Source organism: Amphiura filiformis, chromosome 7 (genome assembly GCF_039555335.1).
Source record: "Amphiura filiformis chromosome 7, Afil_fr2py, whole genome shotgun sequence".
Lineage (NCBI taxonomy): Eukaryota > Metazoa > Echinodermata > Ophiuroidea > Amphilepidida > Amphiuridae > Amphiura > Amphiura filiformis.
In genome coordinates this window covers 52,646,861-52,671,491 of record NC_092634.1, presented here as the reverse complement: position 1 = coordinate 52,671,491, position 24,631 = coordinate 52,646,861, and the positions used below count along the sequence as shown (strand labels likewise).

The following is a 24,631-nucleotide window of genomic DNA, read 5'->3' as shown; positions in this document are numbered from 1 at the left end:
TACAATTTCGCGTGTCCACATGCGACCCTCAGTGAAGACATTTTCCCACCGATCTTACTTCTCACCTGTATAGCAAAAATTCGATAAGGTATTTACCGTCTTTTATTCTTATTGTTGACCCACTTGTTTGGGCTCAAAGGGGTGGAGTTTTCCCATCGTTTAACTCCCGTGGCATCAGAATCCCGCAGGGCATTAGCTTTACATACGGATGGACGATATAACGGATTATCGTAATCTTATCAGCAATTCTTTTCTTTTATATTGAATTCAGTTTTTGACGTGCACCGCAAACCAAAAATTCCCACACTCTTCTACCTTTACCAATTACTCGATTATTTTATGGTAAGTTTATTTTTTGCGAAATACAAACATCTATTCTAGCGATTTTACTGAATTTTATTTTACTCAAAATTTAAAACGATCATTCAACTGAATAACCTAATGATAATTACTTCAATTAAATCACTAATTTTGAATTAAATTTAATAAAATAATTACCCCAAATGAAACATGAAGACGTCAAAGTCGTGAATATTTTCCCTAACTTTTGTAAACCCATACCTTTGCCAATAACTCTATTTTTTTTGTGGAAGTTTTCTTTTTGCGAAATATAACATTTTTTTCCAGGGATTTTAGTAAATTTAATTTTGCTCATTTGAAAAGCATGTAATTAAACATCACTTATACTCTGAAATACATGCGTATTATTTTTAGTTCAATATCATAAAATACGCTAAAGAAACTTAAAAATTCCAAATGCGTGAATATTCCCCAAACTTGTGTAAACTCAAACGGTGACTTGACCCCCGTTAGCCAATTGGAATCAATGTTTACATCGCAATCAGTGGAGTCAGCCAATCGCGTGCTGGCATGAGCCGGCTATGGGACAATGGGACTGTATGGTGTACAATGCTCGCGTGCCGGCATAAGTTAACTTGTGGAGGATTATACGCATGGATAGCCCATTGAAGATTGACTGATGTATTGACAAGCCACGCGACGATGCATATAAGGCGAAATCCGTGGGAAAGTTTGTCATAATTTACTACACTCTCGTGCAAGCAACATCTCATCTCAGCTCTGTGATATACTACAATTATTTGATTTCTACTATTACAACTTATATTATTTGGAATTATTTACCATGAATACTATGATGACTTCAACTCTGCATGGTGTAGCTGATGCTAAGCCTAAGGTGAGGACCATTTTCTTAAAATAAAATGTGTTATTTGCTTTTCAAATGTTATGTTTTATTGCTTTTTTGTAGTTATGGTTTTTTTTTAAATTATTTATAGGCCTATATTTTGGCAATTGCACAATTTTACCCAGGAAATGCATAATAATGACTTATTTAAAATTGTTTATTTAATGCATTTTATTATTCAATTTAAAAGCCAAGATATTTATGAATATTTTGACATTTATTAATTGCATTTTTTTTAAATCATGTGTGCACTCAAATTGACTATCTTTTATTTTTGCTTTATAAATTTAAAACTATATTTTTATTTAATTGTTTAACCTTGTACACTATTGTTGTTTTATCACTTTGATTACTAATTTGTATATTTTCTTTTCATATTTTTCAGACCTCCAAACACATTATGGAACGTAAAAGAAGAGCTCGCATCAATGACAGCCTGCTCCAGCTCAAATCCCTCGTATTTCCAACTCTTCGCAAAGAGGTAGGTTTTGATTAAAAACTCTTTTTATTTCATTGAAAATTCTCATATTTTGTTTTAACTATTTATCTGAAAGTGTGGGAGGGTCGTTTTGCATCGGCACCTCGCTAAGGCCGTATAAAATTAATGTTTTGGTTCTCGTCCAGAGGATTTTCATGAATTGATGAGGGAGGGAGGTGTTTTTTTTTTTTTTTTTTTTTTTTTTTTTCAATGTAAAATTAGCATTGTCAGTAGTTTTCGGTCTTCTCCAACAGTGCTCGAGGAAACGATGAGGCCCTTTTTTTTTTTTTTTTTTTCAAATGTGAGATTCTGAGGATAAACCCCTAGAGTACCACAAAAGACTTGGAAGTGATGCTTGTTCTCTAATAAACTTATTTATATGTATGAAAATTTCATAAATCATTCCAAAGTCTGAAAAAATTGAAAAATCTAAAAAAAAAAAAAAAATCTGACAAATCCCAGAAATTGAGGAGGAGGGACGAGAACCAAAATATTAATTTTACACGGCCTAACCCACACTTTCTCAAGCCATGGGAACATTTAGCAAAATTGCTAAATAGCCGTGTAACAGAGCGTGCGAATTAATGAGCCGTCAAACAAATTTCAAGTCCCCCCGGAGGGCTTGGTATTGAAAAACAACATGCGCTCCCACGGTCCATACAATAACCAATATTTACCCATTGAAAGATGTTATATTGTAACCATGGCGCGAAATCACGGTCGTGTATTGTTTGAGCTTAATAGTGTAATCAATGAATGCCAAATTAATAATAGAGGTGTAATTCTATTCAAAATAGTCTAAATTATGCGGTTATTTTGTAAATTGACTTTTATTTGGTGATGTAAATTGACTTGAAACAGTTTTGGCATTTTCCCATGACATTGGTATTTACCAACCGCAATTTTTTTACTTTTCTTTGCCTTTTTTTTAAACTCGAATATTCCAAGTTCACTTATGTCTATTTAATACAAATTTTCATGTTCACTAATCAATTTTCTCTCTTTTATTTTCTCTTATCACAGATTGAACGCCACCCTAAACTCGAGAAAGCAGATATTCTTGAGATGACCGTTCGACACATCCAAGATCTCCAGAAGCAATCAGGCAGCGGCTCAAACAGCCCAACCAACGTTAGCCAATTCCATGCTGGCTTCAGCGAATGCCTCAGTGAAGTCTCTCGATTCCTCAGCAACTGTGAGACCATCGAGTTGGACACACGTCTACGAATCTTGAACCACCTGGCCGACAAATGCAGCACCATGCCAGACCCTACCCCAGTTGCTGCTGAACCCCGTGTCCCTTCCCCTCATCATTATCATCAAGAACCCGTCCACCATCATCGTCACTCCCCATACGGATACAGAGTGCAGTCCCATCAGTCTCCAGTAGTGGAACAACGTGTGCCCCCAATGCATGGACATGCTATCCCACAGAACAATCTTGTTGTCGTCATCCCAGCTGACTCTTCTTACCCCACAACCGTGTCCCCCGCATCGAGTACCAAATCATCGGAATTATATCCAACCCCTCCACAAAGTCCAGTTGAAGATCTCTACGAGACTCCAGTACATCAATACTACTCTTCATCTGCAATCAAGGCTTCAGTACCTCAACAGACACGCCTACCATCAACATACTCAGCAGTCCAGATGCAAGTACCTGTCCAACGTCCCATCCAAGTACAAGAACCAGTTTGGCGTCCATGGTGAACAGTGAACTTTACACAATGAACTAACTTTGCACAAAACTGAAGAAAAGACTGCTGGCAGTCGGATTTATTGAACATTTCTTCTTGAATGGATGTCTTGAACTTGCTGAAAAACGTGAACTTTGTGAACTCGTATTTGGATAACTTACAAGTAACCAACTTTACTGATATTACATCAAAACTTTATATGATTACCAATGCATGTTAAAGACAAATGTTACAGATTTATACAAGTGAAAGGAAATCAAGATTTTGCTATTATGTGTTCATATACCTATAAATACTTTGCTGTTGCAAAGAAGAGGTTTTGAAATTCTAATACACCAAGTAACCGTTATACCACGATAACGGAGTATTTCTTTTGAGTATACCTTTTCAGAGGGTAACGTGCTATGTCCGAGTTGGAAATTAAATTTGTAGCATTCTTTTTCTCTTTTTTAAATGAGTTAAATTTTTCTGTTCATGCATGAAATAGCAAATAATTATTAATTTTTCATGCACTTTCCAACCAAATCGAGCTAAAAGGCTACTTTTTCTAAGTTAATTACATTTCAGTAACCAAAATCAAAAACACGACATTTGCCTACTAAAAAGTATTTTCATACTAAAGGATATTAATGTTTTTACTTCAAAACTATTTTTGATACAGAGATTTATGTTATCGCAGGACGATATTTTGTATTGCAATATTATGTTTGTTGAATTTGTGTTGAATGTTGAAATATTAAAATATTATGTTGAAAATTGAAACATATGCCTGTTATACGTATTCTATATCATCACGTGTGTGTTTTAAAGAAGAAGCCCCGTCGGAGCAGTTCTTCTGTGGTGAACCAAATCTGCCTGGTTATCAAATTAAACGGTGAGGATTTCTAGATTCGACAGGTGCTAATTGATGCAATAACATTCAAACATCAATTAGCACCTGTCAAATTCAGAGATAACCTTGTCATTTGTCACTGATTAATTTGATAACCAGGCAGGTTTTGTTCACCCCAGAGAGAACCGTTCGCGTTTCCCTTAAAAAAAGTGTCATTTTGACCAAACTTGAAATCCAGAGTCCTCCCCGCGACCGGCCCGTTTTGTTCAAAAGCCAAGATCTGCCCGTTCATGGAACATGGTGATTGAAGTTATTTTGCATAATATATTTCACCCTCAGAAATGTCAAAAAGTGCAAAGTTGTAAAGGGGGCTGATGAAAAGGGAGGCCTGAAAATTTTATATACCTCTGAAGGGGGCCCTAAAAATTTATCTTAAATTTTCTCGTAGAGCATGAGATCAGGCCTACGCTGTTCAATTTATATGGGGTTGACATACGAATCGTGGCCCTGAACTTTAACAGTGGCGTAGCCCAGTACTTTTTTTCTGAGAGGGGGGGGGGGCAAGCAAAGTGTTCAGAAGTGGAAACTTTGACAAAATGGGCTAAAACGTACAAAATTAGTCGGTGGCTCCGGAACCGGGCAGCCCCCAATAATTTTGGTGCCTATGGAAAAGTATATCTTTGGGCCAAATTTGGGGTCAGGCACCATTGCCCCCCCCCCCCCCCGTAGAGCATGAGATCAGGCCTACACTGTTTTCTATGGAGTTGACGTACATTTTTAAAGGCCAAACGGTGGCCCTGAACAGTGTGGCCTAGCCAGCACTTTTTCTGAGGGGGGGGTGGGCAAGCAAAGTTTTAAGAGGAAACTTTGACGAAAATGGGCTAAAACCTACAAAATTAGTCAGTGGCTCCAGAACCAGCCAGCCCCCCCCAATAATTCTGGTGGCTATGGAAAAGTACCATTGGCCCCAATTTGTGGCAGGCACCATTGCCCCCCCCCCCCCTCCCAAAGTCACAAGCAATATAGCTAGTCTAAGCTGTTATTAGACCCAAATGAAGTTTGTTAATGAATTTTTATAGTGCACAAGTAATTGCTCAAACAGAGGGCAGTAACACAGTCAGGGCCGGATTATTGGGCCCAGGGCCCCCAAAATTGTGGGCCCACAAATTTCCCTGTGCATTTTTTGCGCATAACCAACCAATTTACGTCAAAAAACTCCGGGAAAAAACTTTCATATACAACCATCCTGCAACAGACGTCAATTTTCAGCCAGTGTGCCCACTGGGATTTGAACCCCTTTAAGTGCGGTTAAAAACGTCTTGGGCCCTGTACTGCCCCCAGTATTTCAGAACACTCCCTAAACTTAAGGGGGTACTACACCCCTCGATAAATTTGTGTCTATTTTTGCATTTTTCTCACAAACTAATAACACAGTGGTAACAAAAGTTATGTCTATTATAGGGGCAAGGAAACTTCACTGGAATTTCAGTGACCCAAGACCCCGGGGGGGTCACTCTCACACAAAAGTGCCTCCCACCCGCGTCCGAACACTTCTGAAATGCACCCTTAATGGCGAATTTTCACATAACCAAATTGCACCCCTTAATGGCGAAACACATGCAAAATCCTACCCTAAATGGCGTAGCACATGCAAAAACCATACCCTAAATGGCTTCAACTTGGAAATATCTATATTGATACCCTAAGTGGTGTAAACAGGGGAATGAGCTAATTTGATACCCAAGGTGTCTTTTTGATGTTGCAGACATATAGATACTGAAGCAAACATGCACAAAAGTAACAAGAATCAATTAAAAAGTGGTGATTTTTATCATATTAGTGCAAGCTCACTCAAACAATAATATTACTAACCCCGATTACTAACCCTAAACGTCTAAGGATTTGGCTGAAAAAGGACCCCTAAATGGCGATGCCTTCTAAAAAAGTACCCCTTTTTCAAAAAGACGTCGACGCCGCTGTGTGGTGAAAAACATACCCTTTTAGACGCTTTTCTTGGACACGGGTGCGTAGCAAGTCAAGAAGTGAGTGACCCCCCAGGCCCAAGACAAGCGATTTGTTATTTATGATCAGAAATAAGGTACCGCTAGGATGTACCTCGTTTCCTATCATATATACTGAACCGCTTGTCTTGAGTCACTGAAATTTCAGTGTAGTAATTGGATTCCTTGCCCCAATAATATACTTAACTTTTATTTAATACCAGTGTGTTATTATTTTTTGAGAAAAATGCAAAAATAGTCACAAATTAACTTAAATGTAATCTGTTCTGAAAACACGCGTATTAATTTGTCAAGAGCGAAAAATCCATTAGCGAGTTTATAAATTCAAACACTTCAATTACATCTTATATAAGTTTTCAAAAACTTTCAAACAAAAAGTCAATTTCCCATTCATGCTTTATTTCAAACTAAAAACTTAAAGCACAAAACACTATGAAGAAATATAAACAAACAAAAGTTTTTATACAGGTAAAAGTAAAAGGCACGCTTTTATATAGTTCAGCATTTATACATGTTCTACCTGGTTAAAATGTGTGCGGATAAGATTTAATTTGATCAAATACATTAGTGCCCTATAGATTAAAAGTTTACATTCTAACCAATCCATTCCATTATTGTGTTACAAAATACAGCTTTTGTGTTGCACATGTATAGTTGACTAACCTACAATGGTATTTTGTTTATTCGACTTTAATAGACTTTTAATGTTTTATTTGAAAGTTGTTTTAACATTATGTACATTTTATCGTAGGTGTTTAATATGTGCGTTGTTGTGTCAATCATTTTCTGAAAGGGACGTAGGCTAAATTTGGTTTGGTACAGGTCCTTGGTAATTCGCATGCGAAACCCGTGCGTAGCCAGGATCTTTTTGTGGAATTTGCCAAGTTGTAAGTTTTTATAACCCTTTTTTTTACTGAACAAATCGCTTAGGCCGAAATCCCCAAAAGGCCAAAAGTCAAATTGAGATATGCATATAACCCCTTTCATAACTGAAACCATGGAAATGCTGAAACTTACTGGCAGGATACTTGAGCAGGGTATAAGAAAATCTGCATGAGATATGCTAGTAATCCGAATACATTGCTTATCTTTTCAAATTATACATTGGATAAAAGTATATAGACCTATTAAAATAAGCTAAAATAAGTGTCCATGTATGAGTAAGCATCTTATATCAAGGCCTTATTTTGGCCTTATCTGCATGGTATGAGTATATTTCTTTAGAAAGCTTATATTTCTAGAGTTTCTTACTGGTGAGTTATATAAACTTCATTAAATACACCTGCCCATGGGTGTGATATATAGGCATAGAATGTGTCAACCTGGACCTGTAGGGACTGCACACCATGAATAAAATTAGAAGGCTAATTTGTTACCTGTAGGTGGCTTAAAAATAAAATCTAAATGCAAAATGAAGTTTTTGTTAAATTATTTTCCAGAGTCAGGATGTAGGCCTATAGGTATCATTTTGCCTTAAAACTTAGTTTTTGTAAAATCAGTGCAGGGTAGGTTAGATATGAAAATTGAAAGTTAGAATTACACACCTGATCCGTGAACTGAAAGATTCTTTGTTGTACATTACAAAACGTTCTTATGTAGTAGGCCTAATCAGGCGGTGATGGAAGCGATATCGCCAATTTTGAGGTCGCCATTGGATGAACACATAATCATGAAATCTTCACAAACAATTCTAAATTTGTTATGTGGTGTCAAAGCAAAATTATCTTACTCTAAAACCGTCGGGGTTCGACAAAGTACCCCACTGCAAGTATGTTAATTTTCCATTTGTAATTGCTAACCCGGTATTTTGATTTTTGAATGGCGCTATCTTCGCCAGCCTCGTACGTCACGTGTTGCGCTTCCTATGCCGCCTGGTAATAATGACCTTTATATACCCGATATAAAACTTTTTCCAAAAGCAAAACACGTTGATAACGTTTTAGATAGGCCCTACGCATTTTTAAATGTTTGCAAATTTATTAAAAGGGCACACTTTGAAAAGGTGGTGCTGAGGCTCGCCCTGGGCTCCAGTCTGCTGGGCTCTATAAAATTTGCGAACATAGGCCCTCTATTGATTACGTATTTATGCATGATGAAAATAATAAGAGTGGCGCTGTTTATGTTATATTAAAGCTTTTGTCACAGCTTAGGGTGATTTGACGTGATTTTTGATTGAGACTACAATATATTAATATTAATACAACACTATTGTCCCAGCTTATGTTCTTCTACTAAGTTTGAGGTAGCATTCCGTGCGATACATACTATAATTTTGATATTAAAATTTAAAATCAACTTGCAAAAGCATTTCATGGTACTATTATACTTAAGGGCGCACACCACCACATGAACATCATTATGAATGCAGCTCAAGTTTGTTATAGTAGGGTCAAAATTTAGGTTTCTATAATAAAATGAGCTCCTATAATATTGTTCCTCCAAAAAGTGGGGGCTAACTCCAGGAGGGAGGTGAATCTATTATTGCATTGTAGTCTACTGTAGTAGACCATTTTAATTGATCACCCCACTAATCCTTCTGACCAAAGAAAATCCACCAATCCATGAGAAAAACTGTGGAGATGTGTTGTGTTTTATGCATGGAATGGTATGAATTGTTTATCAAAAAGGGAATGCAGAGCAGTCTAATTGCATTGAGACATAGGCCTATGGGTCAAAAATGAAACTGATGATTGGATTAATGTAAAAGGCATCAAACTATCCATCTTGTCACAAGGAGTAAAAATATATATAGTTCCGACTATCTACGACTTATTACTGTCATGTCAGTTAAATTTGAAGTAAAATTTATTTTGAGGAGAACAACTACAGTGGCTGGGTAGGCCAGCCAGCCCCCCAATAATTCTGGTGGCTATGGAAAAGTACCATTGGCCCCAATTTGTGGCAGGCACCATTGCCCCCCCCCCTCCCAAAGTCACAAGCAATATAGCTAGTCTAAGCTGTTATTAGACCCAAATGAAGTTTGTTAATGAATTTTTATAGTGCACAAGTAATTGCTCAAACAGAGGGCAGTAACACAGTCAGGGCCGGATTATTGGGCCCAGGGCCCCCAAAATTGTGGGCCCACAAATTTCCCTGTGCATTTTTTGCGCATAACCAACCAATTTACGTCAAAAAACTCCGGGAAAAAACTTTCATATACAACCATCCTGCAACAGACGTCAATTTTCAGCCAGTGTGCCCACTGGGATTTGAACCCCTTTAAGTGCGGTTAAAAACGTCTTGGGCCCTGTACTGCCCCCCGTATTTCAGAACACTCCCTAAACTTAAGGGGTACTACACCCCTCGATAAATTTGTGTCTATTTTTGCATTTTTCTCACAAACTAATAACACAGTGGTAACAAAAGTTATGTCTATTATAGGGGCAAGGAAACTTCACTGGAATTTCAGTGACCCAAGACCCCGGGGGGGGGGGGGTCACTCTCACACAAAAGTTCCTCCCACCCGCGTCCGAACACTTCTGAAATGCACCCTTAATGGCGAATTTTCACATAACCAAATTGCACCCCTTAATGGCGAAACACATGCAAAATCCTACCCTAAATGGCGTAGCACATGCAAAAACCATACCCTAAATGGCTTCAACTTGGAAATATCTATATTGATACCCTAAGTGGTGTAAACAGGGGAATGAGCTAATTTGATACCCAAGGTGTCTTTTTGATGTTGCAGACATATAGATACTGAAGCAAACATGCACAAAAGTAACAAGAATCAATTAAAAAGTGGTGATTTTTATCATATTAGTGCAAGCTCACTCAAACAATAATATTACTAATTACTAACCCTAAACGTCTAAGGATTTGGCTGAAAAAGGACCCCTAAATGGCGATGCCTTCTAAAAAAGTACCCCTTTTTCAAAAAGACGTCGACGCCGCTGTGTGGTGAAAAACATACCCTTTTAGACGCTTTTCTTGGACACGGGTGCGTAGCAAGTCAAGTAGTGAGTGACCCCCTTCGGCCCAAGACAAGCGATTTGTTATTTATGATCAGAAATAAGGTACCGCTAGGATGTACCTCGTTTCCTATCATATATACTGAACCGCTTGTCTTGAGTCACTGAAATTTCAGTGTAGTAATTGGATTCCTTGCCCCAATAATATACTTAACTTTTATTACCAGTGTGTTATTATTTTTTAAGAAAAATGCAAAAATAGTCACAAATTAACTTAAATGTAATCTGTTCTGAAAACACGCGTATTAATTTGTCAAGAGCGAAAAATCCATTAGCGAGTTTATAAATTCAAACACTTCAATTACATCTTATATAAGTTTTTAAAACTTTCAAACAAAAAGTCAATTTCCCATTCATGCTTTATTTCAAACTAAAAACTTAAAGCACAAAACACTATGAAGAAATATAAACAAACAAAAGTTTTTATACAGGTAAAAGTAAAAGGCACGCTTTTATATAGTTCAGCATTTATACATGTTCTACCTGGTTAAAATGTGTGCGGATAAGATTTAATTTGATCAAATACATTAGTGCCCTATAGATTAAAAGTTTACATTCTAACCAATCCATTCCATTATTGTGTTACAAAATACAGCTTTTGTGTTGCACATGTATAGTTGACTAACCTACAATGGTATTTTGTTTATTCGACTTTAATAGACTTTTAATGTTTTATTTGAAAGTTGTTTTAACATTATGTACATTTTATCGTAGGTGTTTAATATGTGCGTTGTTGTGTCAATCATTTTCTGAAAGGGACGTAGGCTAAATTTGGTTTGGTACAGGTCCTTGGTAATTCGCATGCGAAACCCGTGCGTAGCCAGGATCTTTTTGTGGAATTTGCCAAGTTGTAAGTTTTTATAACCCTTTTTTTTACTGAACAAATCGCTTAGGCCGAAATCCCCAAAAGGCCAAAAGTCAAATTGAGATATGCATATAACCCCTTTCATAACTGAAACCATGGAAATGCTGAAACTTACTGGCAGGATACTTGAGCAGGGTATAAGAAAATCTCCATGAGATATGCTAGTAATCCGAATACATTGCTTATCTTTTCAAATTATACATTGGATAAAAGTATATAGACCTATTAAAATAAGCTAAAATAAGTGTCCATGTATGAGTAAGCATCTTATATCAAGGCCTTATTTTGGCCTTATCTGCATGGTATGAGTATATTTCTTTAGAAAGCTTATATTTCTAGAGTTTCTTACTGGTGAGTTATATAAACTTCATTAAATACACCTGCCCATGGGTGTGATATATAGGCATAGAATGTGTCAACCTGGACCTGTAGGGACTGCACACCATGAATAAAATTAGAAGGCTAATTTGTTACCTGTAGGTGGCTTAAAAATAAAATCTAAATGCAAAATGAAGTTTTTGTTAAATTATTTTCCAGAGTCAGGATGTAGGCCTATAGGTATCATTTTGCCTTAAAACTTAGTTTTTGTAAAATCAGTGCAGGGTAGGTTAGATATGAAAATTGAAAGTTAGAATTACACACCTGATCCGTGAACTGAAAGATTCTTTGTTGTACATTACAAAACGTTCTTATGTAGTAGGCCTAATCAGGCGGTGATGGAAGCGATATCGCCAATTTTGAGGTCGCCATTGGATGAACACATAATCATGAAATCTTCACAAACAATTCTAAATTTGTTATGTGGTGTCAAAGCAAAATTATCTTACTCTAAAACCGTCGGGGTTCGACAAAGTACCCCACTGCAAGTATGTTAATTTTCCATTTGTAATTGCTAACCCGGTATTTTGATTTTTGAATGGCGCTATCTTCGCCAGCCTCGTACGTCACGTGTTGCGCTTCCTATGCCGCCTGGTAATAATGACCTTTATATACCCGATATAAAACTTTTTCCAAAAGCAAAACACGTTGATAACGTTTTAGATAGGCCCTACGCATTTTTAAATGTTTGCAAATTTATTAAAAGGGCACACTTTGAAAAGGTGGTGCTGAGGCTCGCCCTGGACTCTATAAAATTTGCGAACATAGGCCCTCTATTGATTACGTATTTATGCATGATGAAAATAATAAGAGTGGCGCTGTTTAAGTTATATTAAAGCTTTTGTCACAGCTTAGGGTGATTTGACGTGATTTTTGATTGAGACTACAATATATTAATATTAATACAACACTATTGTCCCAGCTTATGTTCTTCTACTAAGTTTGAGGTAGCATTCCGTGCGATACATACTATAATTTTGATATTAAAATTTAAAATCAACTTGCAAAAGCATTTCATGGTACTATTATACTTAAGGGCGCACACCACCACATGAACATCATTATGAATGCAGCTCAAGTTTGTTATAGTAGGGTCAAAATTTAGGTTTCTATAATAAAATGAGCTCCTATAATATTGTTCCTCCAAAAGTGGGGGCTAACTCCAGGAGGGAGGTGAATCTATTATTGCATTGTAGTCTACTGTAGTAGACCATTTTAATTGATCACCCCACTAATCCTTCTGACCAAAGAAAATCCACCAATCCATGAGAAAAACTGTGGAGATGTGTTGTGTTTTATGCATGGAATGGTATGAATTGTTTATCAAAAAGGGAATGCAGAGCAGTCTAATTGCATTGAGACATATGGGTCAAAAATGAAACTGATGATTGGATTAATGTAAAAGGCATCAAACTATCCATCTTGTCACAAGGAGTAAAAATATATATAGTTCCGACTATCTACGACTTATTACTGTCATGTCAGTTAAATTTGAAGTAAAATTTATTTTGAGGAGAACAACTACAGTGGCTGGGTAGGCCTATCGTATTCAGTTGGTCCCTGCACTTCCCTGTCAAACTTGCAATGTGTCCTGTGAGGTTTTTTTTTTTTTTCGAAACATGGATTGAAAACAACTACGAAGAGTTTAAATCCAAAATGCATTAAGTCCAAAGGCTGACATACTAGGCTGCTTTGTGGAATATTTTGGTTATCTTAAAAAAATTGCAAATCTCTTGAACCTCCCACGTGTGAAGAAGAAAACATAAATATTTAAAAAAAAATGTTCCAAAAGACATTAAGTCCAATGTCACTAACCATTTCTGGCATTGGAGTCTGAGAATTTTAGGAAACAAAATGATATTGAAAATAGAATAAGCTAGAGTTACAAACACATCCATTCCAATCGTCAAATGTCATTTAAACTTTAAAAATGTAAAGATATACCAGAGTAATGTCACTAATGTGACACGACACAAGGCTTAATGCCTCTGAAAACAAACTCTTCACGGTCCATCCGTGCAGATCACGCGTTAAGTTCGACCAGAAAAACAACATATTCGATGCCCCGGGTTCGATGCCCTAAATGCTCGACAAAGTGTTTGTGAACGGAACAATGGGAAAAAGGCACCGGATTTTGTAGAATGAGGGAAATATTAAATTTTCAGTTTCTCATATAGGATAGTTAAAAGCATTTACAAAGCTAAAAACAACCAGTTCCAAAGATATGAGCAATTAAAGAGTTCACAAAACAAAAGGAAATATTTCCTTTTATATTTGGCTATATCTCAAAATCAATATTTTCGAGTTCCGACTGATTTTGCTTGATCGCAATGATCGCATCACATATATAGCCTAGTACTACAGAGGCTTAGGCATACATACACACATAAAGTTTCTTTCTAACTGGAATTGATGGAGACTCCCTGATGGCTTTAGGGAGTTTGTTCCATTCCCTCGGGCCAGAGACAGAGAAGGTATATAAACCAGCTGCTCTATTCTATCTTTTTAATCAAACTTTTTACCTTTTCTAGTAATTTTGTCTGTTTAGACTATGTGCCCTATAAGTAGAGTCTTATCGGAAGAAGATCTCAATCCTTCTCTTCCGGGAGCATAGGCTGAAAGAAGCTCACAAAGATAATTAGGGGCACAGCCCTGAGAGCACTTGAAAACATAAAGCAGAAGTTTAAAAAGAATTCGGTCCTGGATTGGAAGCCAATGACATTGAATGAGAAGGTTGGAGGTACCAGTTGAGCGAAACACTACTTTAATAGTCTTTGTTCAAGAACTCCAGCTCCCCCACCAAATAGGCCCTAACTTGGGAGGATTTTAGAGTTGTGCTATTTTAAGGGATGGGGTATGAACGTTTGGGCAGTATTTATTGTGGGATATAGGCCTAGAGCACATCAGACATGTCGAATTACATTCTGAATACGAAGAATGTCCTTCTGATATCAAATAATTTTGATTTTTGAAATTCGCAATGTGATACACATTTTATGGCAAATGATTAAAAATTGATATTTTTGATATTTAACAGTATTCGAAGTAAACTTTATAAATCTGATGATTTATACGTAAAGTGTGTGTAGGTGGGATGAAAAGCCGACGATCAATTGAAAATTTTGACCTTTCGTATTGAAGATATGGATTTTTTCCCAAAACACCAAAAAATTAGGTCTTTTGGGGAAAAAATCCATATCTTCAATATGAAAGGTCAAAATTTTCAATTGATCGTCGGGTTTATCTCCCAGCTACATACACTTTTTTGAATATATCATTAGATTTATGAAATTTACTACGAGAAATGTACTATTATATCAAAAATGTGAAAAATATCAAATTTTAATAATTTGTCATAAAATTTGTATTATATCGTGAATTTCAAAAAATGAAAATTATTTGATATCAGAAAGACATTCTTCAAAATTATTCAGAATGCAATTCGATATGCCTGATGTGCTCTCATGTCTATTGTTATTTCACTCCAGAAAATTGATTTCAATTCTATTCAAATTCAATTCTTTCTACACCTGGAGTATTACTGTTCAATTCCAATTCAATCCACCTTGCTTTAGAATTAATTCAATTCGATTCCAATTCATTTTTTCAATTTCAAAATCATTTCATTTCAATTCCAATCCAATGCAGTGAAATCAACAGCTAATCAATTTCAATTCAATTCTTAGCATTCATTTCAATTCCAATTCAATTCCAATTCCAATACAGAAATGCAGTTTGTGTTAATTGACCAAAGGCACACTGCAAAAACTGTGTCTAGAGATTTTTTTGTCCTCGATTTGTAAACACATGTAAAATCTAAAGTCTAAACACAAATGTCAAACTTCAAAACATCAAGTGTTTAATATCTAAACACAAGGCATCAAATTACTAAACATGTTTATAGCATTTACATATGTTTACAAATCGAGGACAAGATGGTGTCTAGAATGGTGTTTAATATCTAGACACTGTTTTTCCAGTGCATGTTTTAAATTTCACTACCAATTTTATAACACTTGAGTCAGCAACACAAAGTCAAAATCAAGTGCACTACTTAATTGTTACAAAAGCATTTCAACAGAAGATACTTTATTGTTATGTTAACTCACTTTTCACATTCAAACAATGCGAGTGATCCTTGACCTCTGGGTCCTTTTTGGCGCCCTCTACGGAGGCGCCAAAATATAGGCATGACTTTGTGATTCTTTGTGAAAAGCTTCTAATTTCACTCTTGCTAGATTGACTTCGCAATTGTTTTGCTAAAATTATGCCCAGCTCAGAAATAAAACCACAATTTGCTTGGATTTTATTTTATTATTGTTTTCTGATATGCACAGGATAAAATGGTGAGCGTATATTCTTTGTTTAAAATACAAAATTAGTATTTATAAAAACACCAAATAAATCCTGACCTTTGTATGGGTTCAACCAGTTTACCGTGTGCCTTAGAAACCCGATAGACGGTGACATTTTACCATACACTAGGATCCACAACATGCTCATCTATCATGGGAACAGTTCTTAAGCCCTAATACATTTGTAGGCCTACTTTCATCCTTTGAACATTTGGGTACACAAACTCATAGTCATACTCTGCAACTTGAGGTCAAATTTTGCACTATGATTATGTAATTGAGGTTATTGGACTATGCCATTGGGATGAGACTATTGTGGTCCATAGTGATAAGTTAGTGATAGTGATCAATTAACGAGGACTCTACTGATGGCTTTTGTTTGCTAATTACCATAGAATCTATATAGCGGTTATTGCCAAAGTTGCAATATGGTGGCACAATTGGGCGGAAAACTGTATGCAAACAACACGACATATTAATTATACATGTTCTACATTGTTGTATTTTAAAACACTGAAGACCAAAATTGACGTTATTGTCATGATTGGATCATGGAGGTAGTAAGCCTACTACAACTCTGGCGGAAATTCGTTGCCACACCAGGGCCACACCAGCACGTTCTGGTGTTAAAAGCACGCAATCGAAGCTAAATATGGGATAGTTCTGTACTATTTTGTATAATAGTTGCAAATGCACATTCAGATTACACTTGCCCCTTCCCCACCCCCCCCCCACCCCCCATTTTCCAATGTTGGGAGACTGTAATGTAGAAATGATGACGATTTTGTCCAAATCAACATTCAACATTGCAATAGGGGAGCGGGGAAGGATGTTGGCCAATTAACGCTCAGGTGTGGCAACATTTTTCGCCAAGGTTGTAGCTATACTACCTCCATGATTGGATTAAGTAAATAACTAAATCCTGTTATCTACTCAGCAATGTTTGCTTATCATAATAATTGTAACAAACTGTAGACAGAAAAGGCAAACAGACAGAAATTTAGAGTTTTAAATTAGAGAGTTGACAGGAAGTTGTAAGAGTTAAATTGTTATGGATATGATTGGTGTAAGAACGAAAAGGTTGAATGTCAGATCAAAGTCATCCGAGGTGAATTAAGTAATGTCAATCACAAATTGTTACAGGTCATTTGAGGTGGACTAAGTTTATATTTGGATTGTCAGAACACCTTCCCCAATCAGACACATTTCTCTTGTTTGGCTTGACTTTGCAAAGAGCGTCTAATTTCGGTCTTGCTAGATTTACTTCGCAACTGTTTTGCTTAAAAGTATGCCCAGCTTAGAAATAAAACCACAATTTGCTTGGATTTGATTTTATTATTGTTTTCTGATATGTTCGGGATAAAATGTTGTGCGTATATTCTTTGTTTAAAATACAAAATTAATGGACTTCTTTCTATGCTAATATTACATTATTGTTTTAAAGAGAAAAAAAAGTATCCAAACAGTTGGGCGCCCATTCCTTTTTTAAAGGAATTTTTATTTATGAAACTTTGTAACTTCTTAGTTCTTAGGTGACTGACTTCCTAATATTTGTCTTAAGTTCTTGTCTACAATGCACGTTATTTTCTAAACTTAAGGTGTGGGGTACGATCGATAATGGGACCCTGTCCCCACACTGACCTCAAAGATGTCAAAAATCAAGGTTTTGATACTATTAGATAGCTCCTAGGCCTACTTGTCTCCTGCTCCTCCTAAGATTTTACACCCAGAATCCTTGTACTTTTGAAAAAGTGTGAAAAAAGCTGTCAAATATACAGGGTGATTTAAAATGAACTGTACCCAAATTCAAAAATAAAAATAAAATACTTACCGACATTTTAATAATTTGTGTTTGTAAGCTGTAACAGGATAGTATGTTTCCTAATATTGGTGAAAAATAATGTCTTTTCCTCAAATGGTTTTGAAGAAAAGTACATTTTTATAAAACACACCAATTTTGTTACTGCGGTAGAGAACACGGATAAACTTAGAATGTGTTGGTCTAAAAATAGGATGATAAATTGAAAATACGATATCTTCTGACTAAAACCACTTATTATCAAAATTCAAAATTTCTACTACAGAACACTTCTATGATAGTTTTTTGATATGTACAATCTCCGCGAATATATATAAAAAATGGGTTAAGTTGGGTACAGTTCATTTTAAATCACCCTGTATAAGCATTTTCTTTAATGGTTTTCTCACAATTTGTTCAAATGTACAATGACTTTTGAACATAAAAATTAAGAGCTTGAGAAAAATATGGGCTTTATGATTAAATGTATGTAGTGCCAACTGCCAAAAGTTTGAGATCTTTGGCAAGTTGGGGAGGGGGGGGTGTCTCATTATATCATCTTTGGTGCTAAATGTGTGTCTCTTGTGTGAATAGACCTGGAAGTGTATCAGAATTCAGAACCGGGGAAGGGCACTTTTTTTTTTGGAATGATCTAGACATCTGCGTGTGAATTGAAATGCTGAATTGAAATCAAAGCTGAATTTCATTTCAATTCCACTTCATTCTTCATCACTCAACATGATTTCAATTCCAATCCAATTCAATTCTTCATTGCTCACGATGATTTCAATTCCAATCCAATTCAATTCATGCCCAGGCCCACTCATTTCAATTCCAATTCAATTCCAATCTGAGACGAATTCGTCTCAGATTCCAATGCATTGAAATGAAAATCGCCCAAAATTCATTTCAATTCAATTCGATTTCAATGCATTGAATTAACATTACTCATGTCCCACAAAAAATACTGTCGAACCGCTCAAAACACTCATTCCAGAGTTGTGCGCCCTTATTTAATTGACGACGAGCTGTATTTAATCATTGAGCGACCGAAGCTGAGAAGTGATTTTCATTGTCAAACTTGTCTCTGTTTTTCATGATCTAAATTCCTAATATTCATCAAGTTTCAATGAAATCAGCGAATAAATTTTGCTGTCGACCATCAAGTATTATGTGACCTGCTTTCTAAATTAAACAAGAGAAGAAAAGGTTAGTTAATAGAGGTCATAAATTTCAGTATTCTGTCGGCCAGGGTAGTTGAATTTGACATGCTCACTGCACCTTCGAAACTATTTGGTTTTTGGGTGTCTATCCTAGACTAATTCCAATCAGCCGTCTACACTTCGCATGTACTGTGTATGCTTCGTAGTGACGACTGATTATCTTACAGCCAATATCATGACGGACTTCTGAAAACTATTCAATGCGATTTCAGTTGTACGCCAGAAGCGCGATTGACTAGCGGCGCCAGCGTGCAGCGTCGCTGTACCGCGCCGCTGTGACAAGATCGCGCTCTGAACTTCTAAAACAACAAACTCGGTCAAAAGGTCAATTTGGTCACAACTCAAGATGCTCTATGCCACAGGAATCCTGTTGCAAAATCCGTCACTTTTTTTCCACGTAGTTTTCTCAGTCGTCAATCCAGACGGTTGACGACTGAGGGCAGCAGTCTATGTCTATCCATGATGCAGTGGTCATGTATTTTCCAATTTTTTGGACTTTATAGTCTTAAATTTTCTTCAAGTACAATTGTAGGACATTTTTATTGTTGACGATATAGCAAATAAAAAATCAACTCTAAACAATAATAAGGCAAAAGAAGAAGAAGAAGATAGGTTTGCTAAGCCAAGTTAGCCCGGCACGGTAGGTATGCTCAACACCCAACTTGTGACCACAGAAATGGCTTAACTGAATCCCCATAGGGAAGTACAAAAATTTGGAAACCAGAAACTTTACAGTCAAAAACTGTCAATTGGTATACCTTGATACAAAAGTTATCATACAGAGATAGTAAGATTTTTTCAAATAAAATCGCTTTTGTGTAAAATGGATCGCCGTGCTTTATATTTTAGGCCTAAAATTTCATGGGGATTATGAGAAATGAGCTTTCTGCTGATACCAAAATCTCCAATTTGATAGGAAAAAGTGGGGGATGAAAATCTATAATTTACTGAACATCATGAACATGCGCACTCATCATTCTTTCGGTTGGGGATACATTGGCCTCATTTATAATCTGATAAGTACTTATCTGTCCAACGTATGGGAATGTGTTGAAGGAAGTTTACCGTTACACAAATGCAAACAGTCTAAAAATGCATCTGATGTAAAAATCAGTCTCTGGTACCGTAGTGAGTATTGAAATACCTAAATATTATTTACATAATTTGTGTAAAACGGATCAATTTCCTCAGTGGGGTTGCCCTACTATAGGGCCTTTTAAACATGCTATACCCTTACCGCTAAAACCCAGTGACCCCTCCATAGCCAGGGTCTATAATATAGCGTGGTTTTGGGATTGCCACAGTCTAAATGCCCTATAGTAGGGATAAGCGGGGTCCCCAGTTAGGGTTACAATGTAGGTGCACAAAATTTTTTTAAAACCACATCCGTGTGCTTTGGTCTGGCGCAGAGTCGGCAAATGCATGCAGGGAGGGGTGGGTGTGTCTGTGTGTATACATGTAGGACAGTGGCGTACCGTGGCCGCTCCTATCCCGGGGGGCCTAAAAGCAACACATTTGGATGTATAGTAGGCCCCTACCATTTTTTCGAAATTTTTTATACTTTTTCAATTTTTTCCACCTTTTTTTCTTTGCAAATTCGTTTTGCTGCCCCCTTCGTTTTTGCCGCCCCTTCTTCTTCCGCCGCCTCTTCATTTTGGCTGCCCCATGCTTTGACCCTGGGGGCTGGCGCCCCAAAGCCCCCCAAAATATACGCCAGCATGTAGGAGGAGGGAGTGCGTTTTAGTGGTTGTGCAGAGCAGCAGAGGGCACCCTATAATCCATAACAATGCAAGAGTAGGATGTGTTGTAGTATTAATCAGGAGCTATCAGGATCTGTACTGATCGACTTATTTAGAAAACAAACTGATCGGTGATCAGCCGCTTCAGGTAAAGGGTGGATTGGTGCAGGGGTGCATGTAGCCCCTAGCACAAGTGTGACCAGTAGCCCCTACACCTATGTTTCATAGGTGGAGGGCGGGTTAGTATGGTCTTCTCACTCGCTTCTCACCACTGTGGCCCGGGTTCAATTCCCTGCGGTGCCACATGTGAGTTTGGTTGCCGATCCATGCTCGTCCTCGCAGGTCTCCGGGTGCTCCGGTTTTCCTCCTGCTTCTAAAATCGGACCTCTTCCCATATCCCTGTCCCGTCATATCTGGAGGCATCCCTTGAATTTAGTAGCCTCTGAGCACTATTGGGTTTAGCCTGGCTTCGGCCGAATGTTATAAATAAATTAAAAAAAAAAAAAAAAAAATTTCATATGGACATTTTATTTTTGAAAAGACCATACATACAATAGGCCTACATGAAAAAATATTTCGTATAGCCCCCTCACGAAAACTAGTGCATAGCCATTGCATTCGTTCTTGCTCAATTAGCATTTTGTGCAAACTTTATTACACAATTTGTTGCCGTTCTCTTTTTATGGACCTTTTCATTTTACATGTAAAGTCTATGGAGATTAATATTAGAGAAGGCTGGAAAGGACACTATAGCCTCATTTTATGCACTTAAAATGCTCATAAAAAAGAACGGCAACAATTTGCACAAAATACAAATATAATTAAATAGTTCTGGAGAGGGGGCTATAGCTAAAACAAAAAATGTCCTATACCTTATGGTTATGAAACAGGTGCCTAGTGCAGGTGTGGCCAACCTTTTTCGACCTGAGGGCCACATTTTGAATGTCGGACATTTTGAAAGGCTGCATATTTACAGTGATAATTATTACTAAATTTTGATTTATGTTCAGTATGTTATTTTTGCAGAACTCATTCACACATCAATTTGGATATTATCGGTCAACAGCGGGGGTTGGCCACCCATGCCCTAACACCTGACCACCTACGTTCACATATTAAACAAATATTCAGAGTAAAATATCATAAATTGGTTAATTATCTTGAAATATTTTCCCCTTCTATTCAGGGGTTGCCAATTGGGACTGGACAATTTTTGGAAGCACTACCCATATCCCCTGCCCCCCCCCCCATCCCTATATAAGCCCATTGAATATGCACTGTCTATCTATTAGTGATGTAAATTAATACTAATATTAAATATTTTGATTTTATATTTAAATCCTTGCAGAGTTGGAGCATCAAAAAAGGCACAATAAATTGGAAAAGGAATCTTCAAAATCTTCAAAATGGTCTACCTGAAACCATTTCACTGTAAATTTTGTAAGCGTTTACTGCATTCCTTTGAGCAACGAAAACGACATGTTGATAGGCACTGGAGAAAGTATTCCAAAGTAGGTCAAAATTATAAAATAGAGACTTTGACATCCACCCAATATGTGAAACGAAGGTGTGATCAGAACAGTGATGATACAAGCCATGTTAAGTTATATGTTCCTCCTAGACAGGAGGACAAGGAGGAGAGTGGTGATACAAGTCAAGTAGAATTCAATTTTCCTACAAGACAAAAGAACAAGCAGGAGAGTGGTGATAGAAGCCATGTAAAGTTATATGTTCCTACAAGGCAAGAGAACAAGAAGGACAGTGGTGATGCAAGCCAAGTAAAGTTATATGTTCCTACAGGACAAGGGAAAAAGTACCAGTGTGAGTATTGCCAGTCCTGCTTTAAAAGAAGATATACCCTCACAAATCACGTCAGAACTCATACAAAAGAGAAACCATATCAGTGTGAACATTGTCCGAAGTATTTTTCAAGTCGCAGCAATGTCATACAGCATATGAAATCTCATGCAAAAGAAAAACCTCATAAATGCGAGTATTGTCAAAAGTGTTTTAGACATAAAAATAACCTCACAGGGCACATCAGAACTCACACTAAAGAGAAGCCGTATCAATGCGAGTATTGTCAGAAATGTTTTGGACATCATTATACGCTTCGAGAACACATCAGAACACACACGAAAGAGAAACCATATCAGTGTGAGTATTGTCAGAAATGTTATAGTACAAAATATTACCTCACAATGCATATTAGAACTCACACACAAGAGGGACCGTATCAGTGTTTTCTTTGTCAGAAATCTTTTGTACACGACAGTATACTTGCACAACACATCAAATCTCATGCCAGAGAGAAACTTTATCAGTGTGAACATTGCCAGGCATGTTTTAAACTGAAATTTCATCTGACGCAGCACCGCAGAACACATATTATACAGAAGCCCTATCAGTGCGAGCATTGTCAGAAAGTCTTTGAACAGAAAGTGGGACTCTCAAACCACATCAGAATTCACATGAAATAGAAACTATCAATGTACAGGGATATAATAGCGTCAATGTCACAAATGATTGTACAGAATGGAACATCTCATATGCCGCATGCGATAACACAGTACAGAGAACTTTATCAGTGGAGCCTTTTGAAGAATGTTTTATCCTCTGCCACATAATTTAAAAGTTAAAACTTGTATAAAAAAATTCACAACACTGTTAAAGCAAACTCGGATAACATAAACTAAAATCCCCGGTCGCTGGATTACCCCTGGGGATTACCGGTCCAGAGTCTAACCACTGTACTACCTGAGTTCAGAGTCGGTACTCAGGCAATCTAAAATCATCAAGTTTCCACTCTTGTCTTTTTGTAGGTGTGAATGATCGCATCTGGGTACAACAGACTTACAAGTGTACCTTATGCCAATACTGTTACCAGCACAAGTATCCGACTCAACAACATGAAAGAACACACACAGGGGATAAAACTTTCAAGTGTAGCAGTTGCAGTTACTCATCTGCCCAATCATCCAGATTGAAAGAAACCTTCAAGTGTGACAAATGTAAGAAAGCATTCAAGTGGAAGACGTCACTAAGAGCTCACACCTGTATATACAACAACAACAAAAAACAAACAAACAATATAAACAAACAAAAACATAAACAAACACAACAAAATAAAAAAATAAAAACAAATAAAACAACCCAAGTACACAAGTGTAACTTTTGCCAGTACAGCTCCAAGTACAAGCATGTGATTCAAGTACATGAACGGGTACACAGAGGGGATAAACCTTTCAAGTGTAGCAGTTGCAGTTATTCATCTGTCAAAGCATCAAGACTGAAAGAACATGAACAAACTAAGCATACAAGGAAGAACCTACATTCATGTCAGAAATGTGATTATAAGGCCGCAACTGCTACTTTAATAAGGAGACATCAATGTAAACATAATGAGAAAACATTCAAGTGTGACAAATGTAAGAAAACATACAAGTGGCATTCATCAATCCAAAGTCACGTCTGTAAATATTCAACAGAAAAGTAAAAATAATTCAGGTATACCCTGCGCACAAGTATAACCCTAATCCTAAATCTAACTCCAACTCCAACCCTAACAAATAGGGTGCGCAGGGTAAACCAGAATGGTATTGAAAACACAGGGTGCGCAGGGTAAACCAGAATTATTCTGTACCAAGAAAAATAACAAACAAAAAGCAACAAACAGAAACATAAACAAATAGAAAAATACTAACAATAACTAATACTCACAGAGTGTGATCCTTACCTGGTCATATTCCCGGCATACATTTGTAGCACATCAAAGGGAAGGCTTATTTGTGTATGAGCTAAAGAAACAGGGCTCAATGTATCTACAATGTGTATATATATATGGGTTTTTTTAATCTTTTTACATGAAAAATGTCCATTCTCTAAAATCATTCAATACCGTATATCCTCGAATAGTCGCCCCCGGAGGTGTTGCATTTTCCAAAAGGGGCATAATTTATTAGAGGTCATTTTTAAATCGATAATTCCTGTTAAATTCATTCTAAAGGTAACTTTAAAACTCTTCACAACACTAGCATTAGCCTTTTAGAGGTATGGTGGACACA

General features: G+C 36.8%; 2 protein-coding genes across 3 annotated transcripts; both read left to right on the top strand.

Annotated features, from left to right (window-relative positions):
- The first annotated feature begins 1,005 nt into the window (after positions 1 to 1,005).
- On the top strand, positions 1,006 to 4,085 carry LOC140157325 (uncharacterized). Its single transcript, XM_072180468.1, has 3 exons — positions 1,006 to 1,198; positions 1,593 to 1,688; positions 2,709 to 4,085. The coding sequence occupies exons 1-3, from the start codon at positions 1,145 to 1,147 to the stop codon at positions 3,393 to 3,395; spliced, it is 837 nt and encodes a 278-aa protein (XP_072036569.1). The 5' UTR covers positions 1,006 to 1,144; the 3' UTR covers positions 3,396 to 4,085.
- A 14,575-nt stretch (positions 4,086 to 18,660) lies between these two features.
- Positions 18,661 to 24,265, top strand: LOC140157324 (zinc finger Y-chromosomal protein-like). Of its 2 annotated transcripts, XM_072180467.1 has the most exons (3): positions 18,661 to 18,814; positions 21,916 to 22,388; positions 23,390 to 24,265. In XM_072180467.1, the coding sequence occupies exons 2-3, from the start codon at positions 21,974 to 21,976 to the stop codon at positions 24,061 to 24,063; spliced, it is 1,089 nt and encodes a 362-aa protein (XP_072036568.1). In that variant the 5' UTR covers positions 18,661 to 18,814; positions 21,916 to 21,973; the 3' UTR covers positions 24,064 to 24,265. The 2 variants fall into 2 exon arrangements, with proteins under 2 accessions (XP_072036568.1, XP_072036567.1); XM_072180466.1 differs by lacking the exon at positions 18,661 to 18,814 and having other exon boundaries at positions 21,829 to 22,388.
- The last annotated feature ends 366 nt before the right edge of the window (positions 24,266 to 24,631 follow it).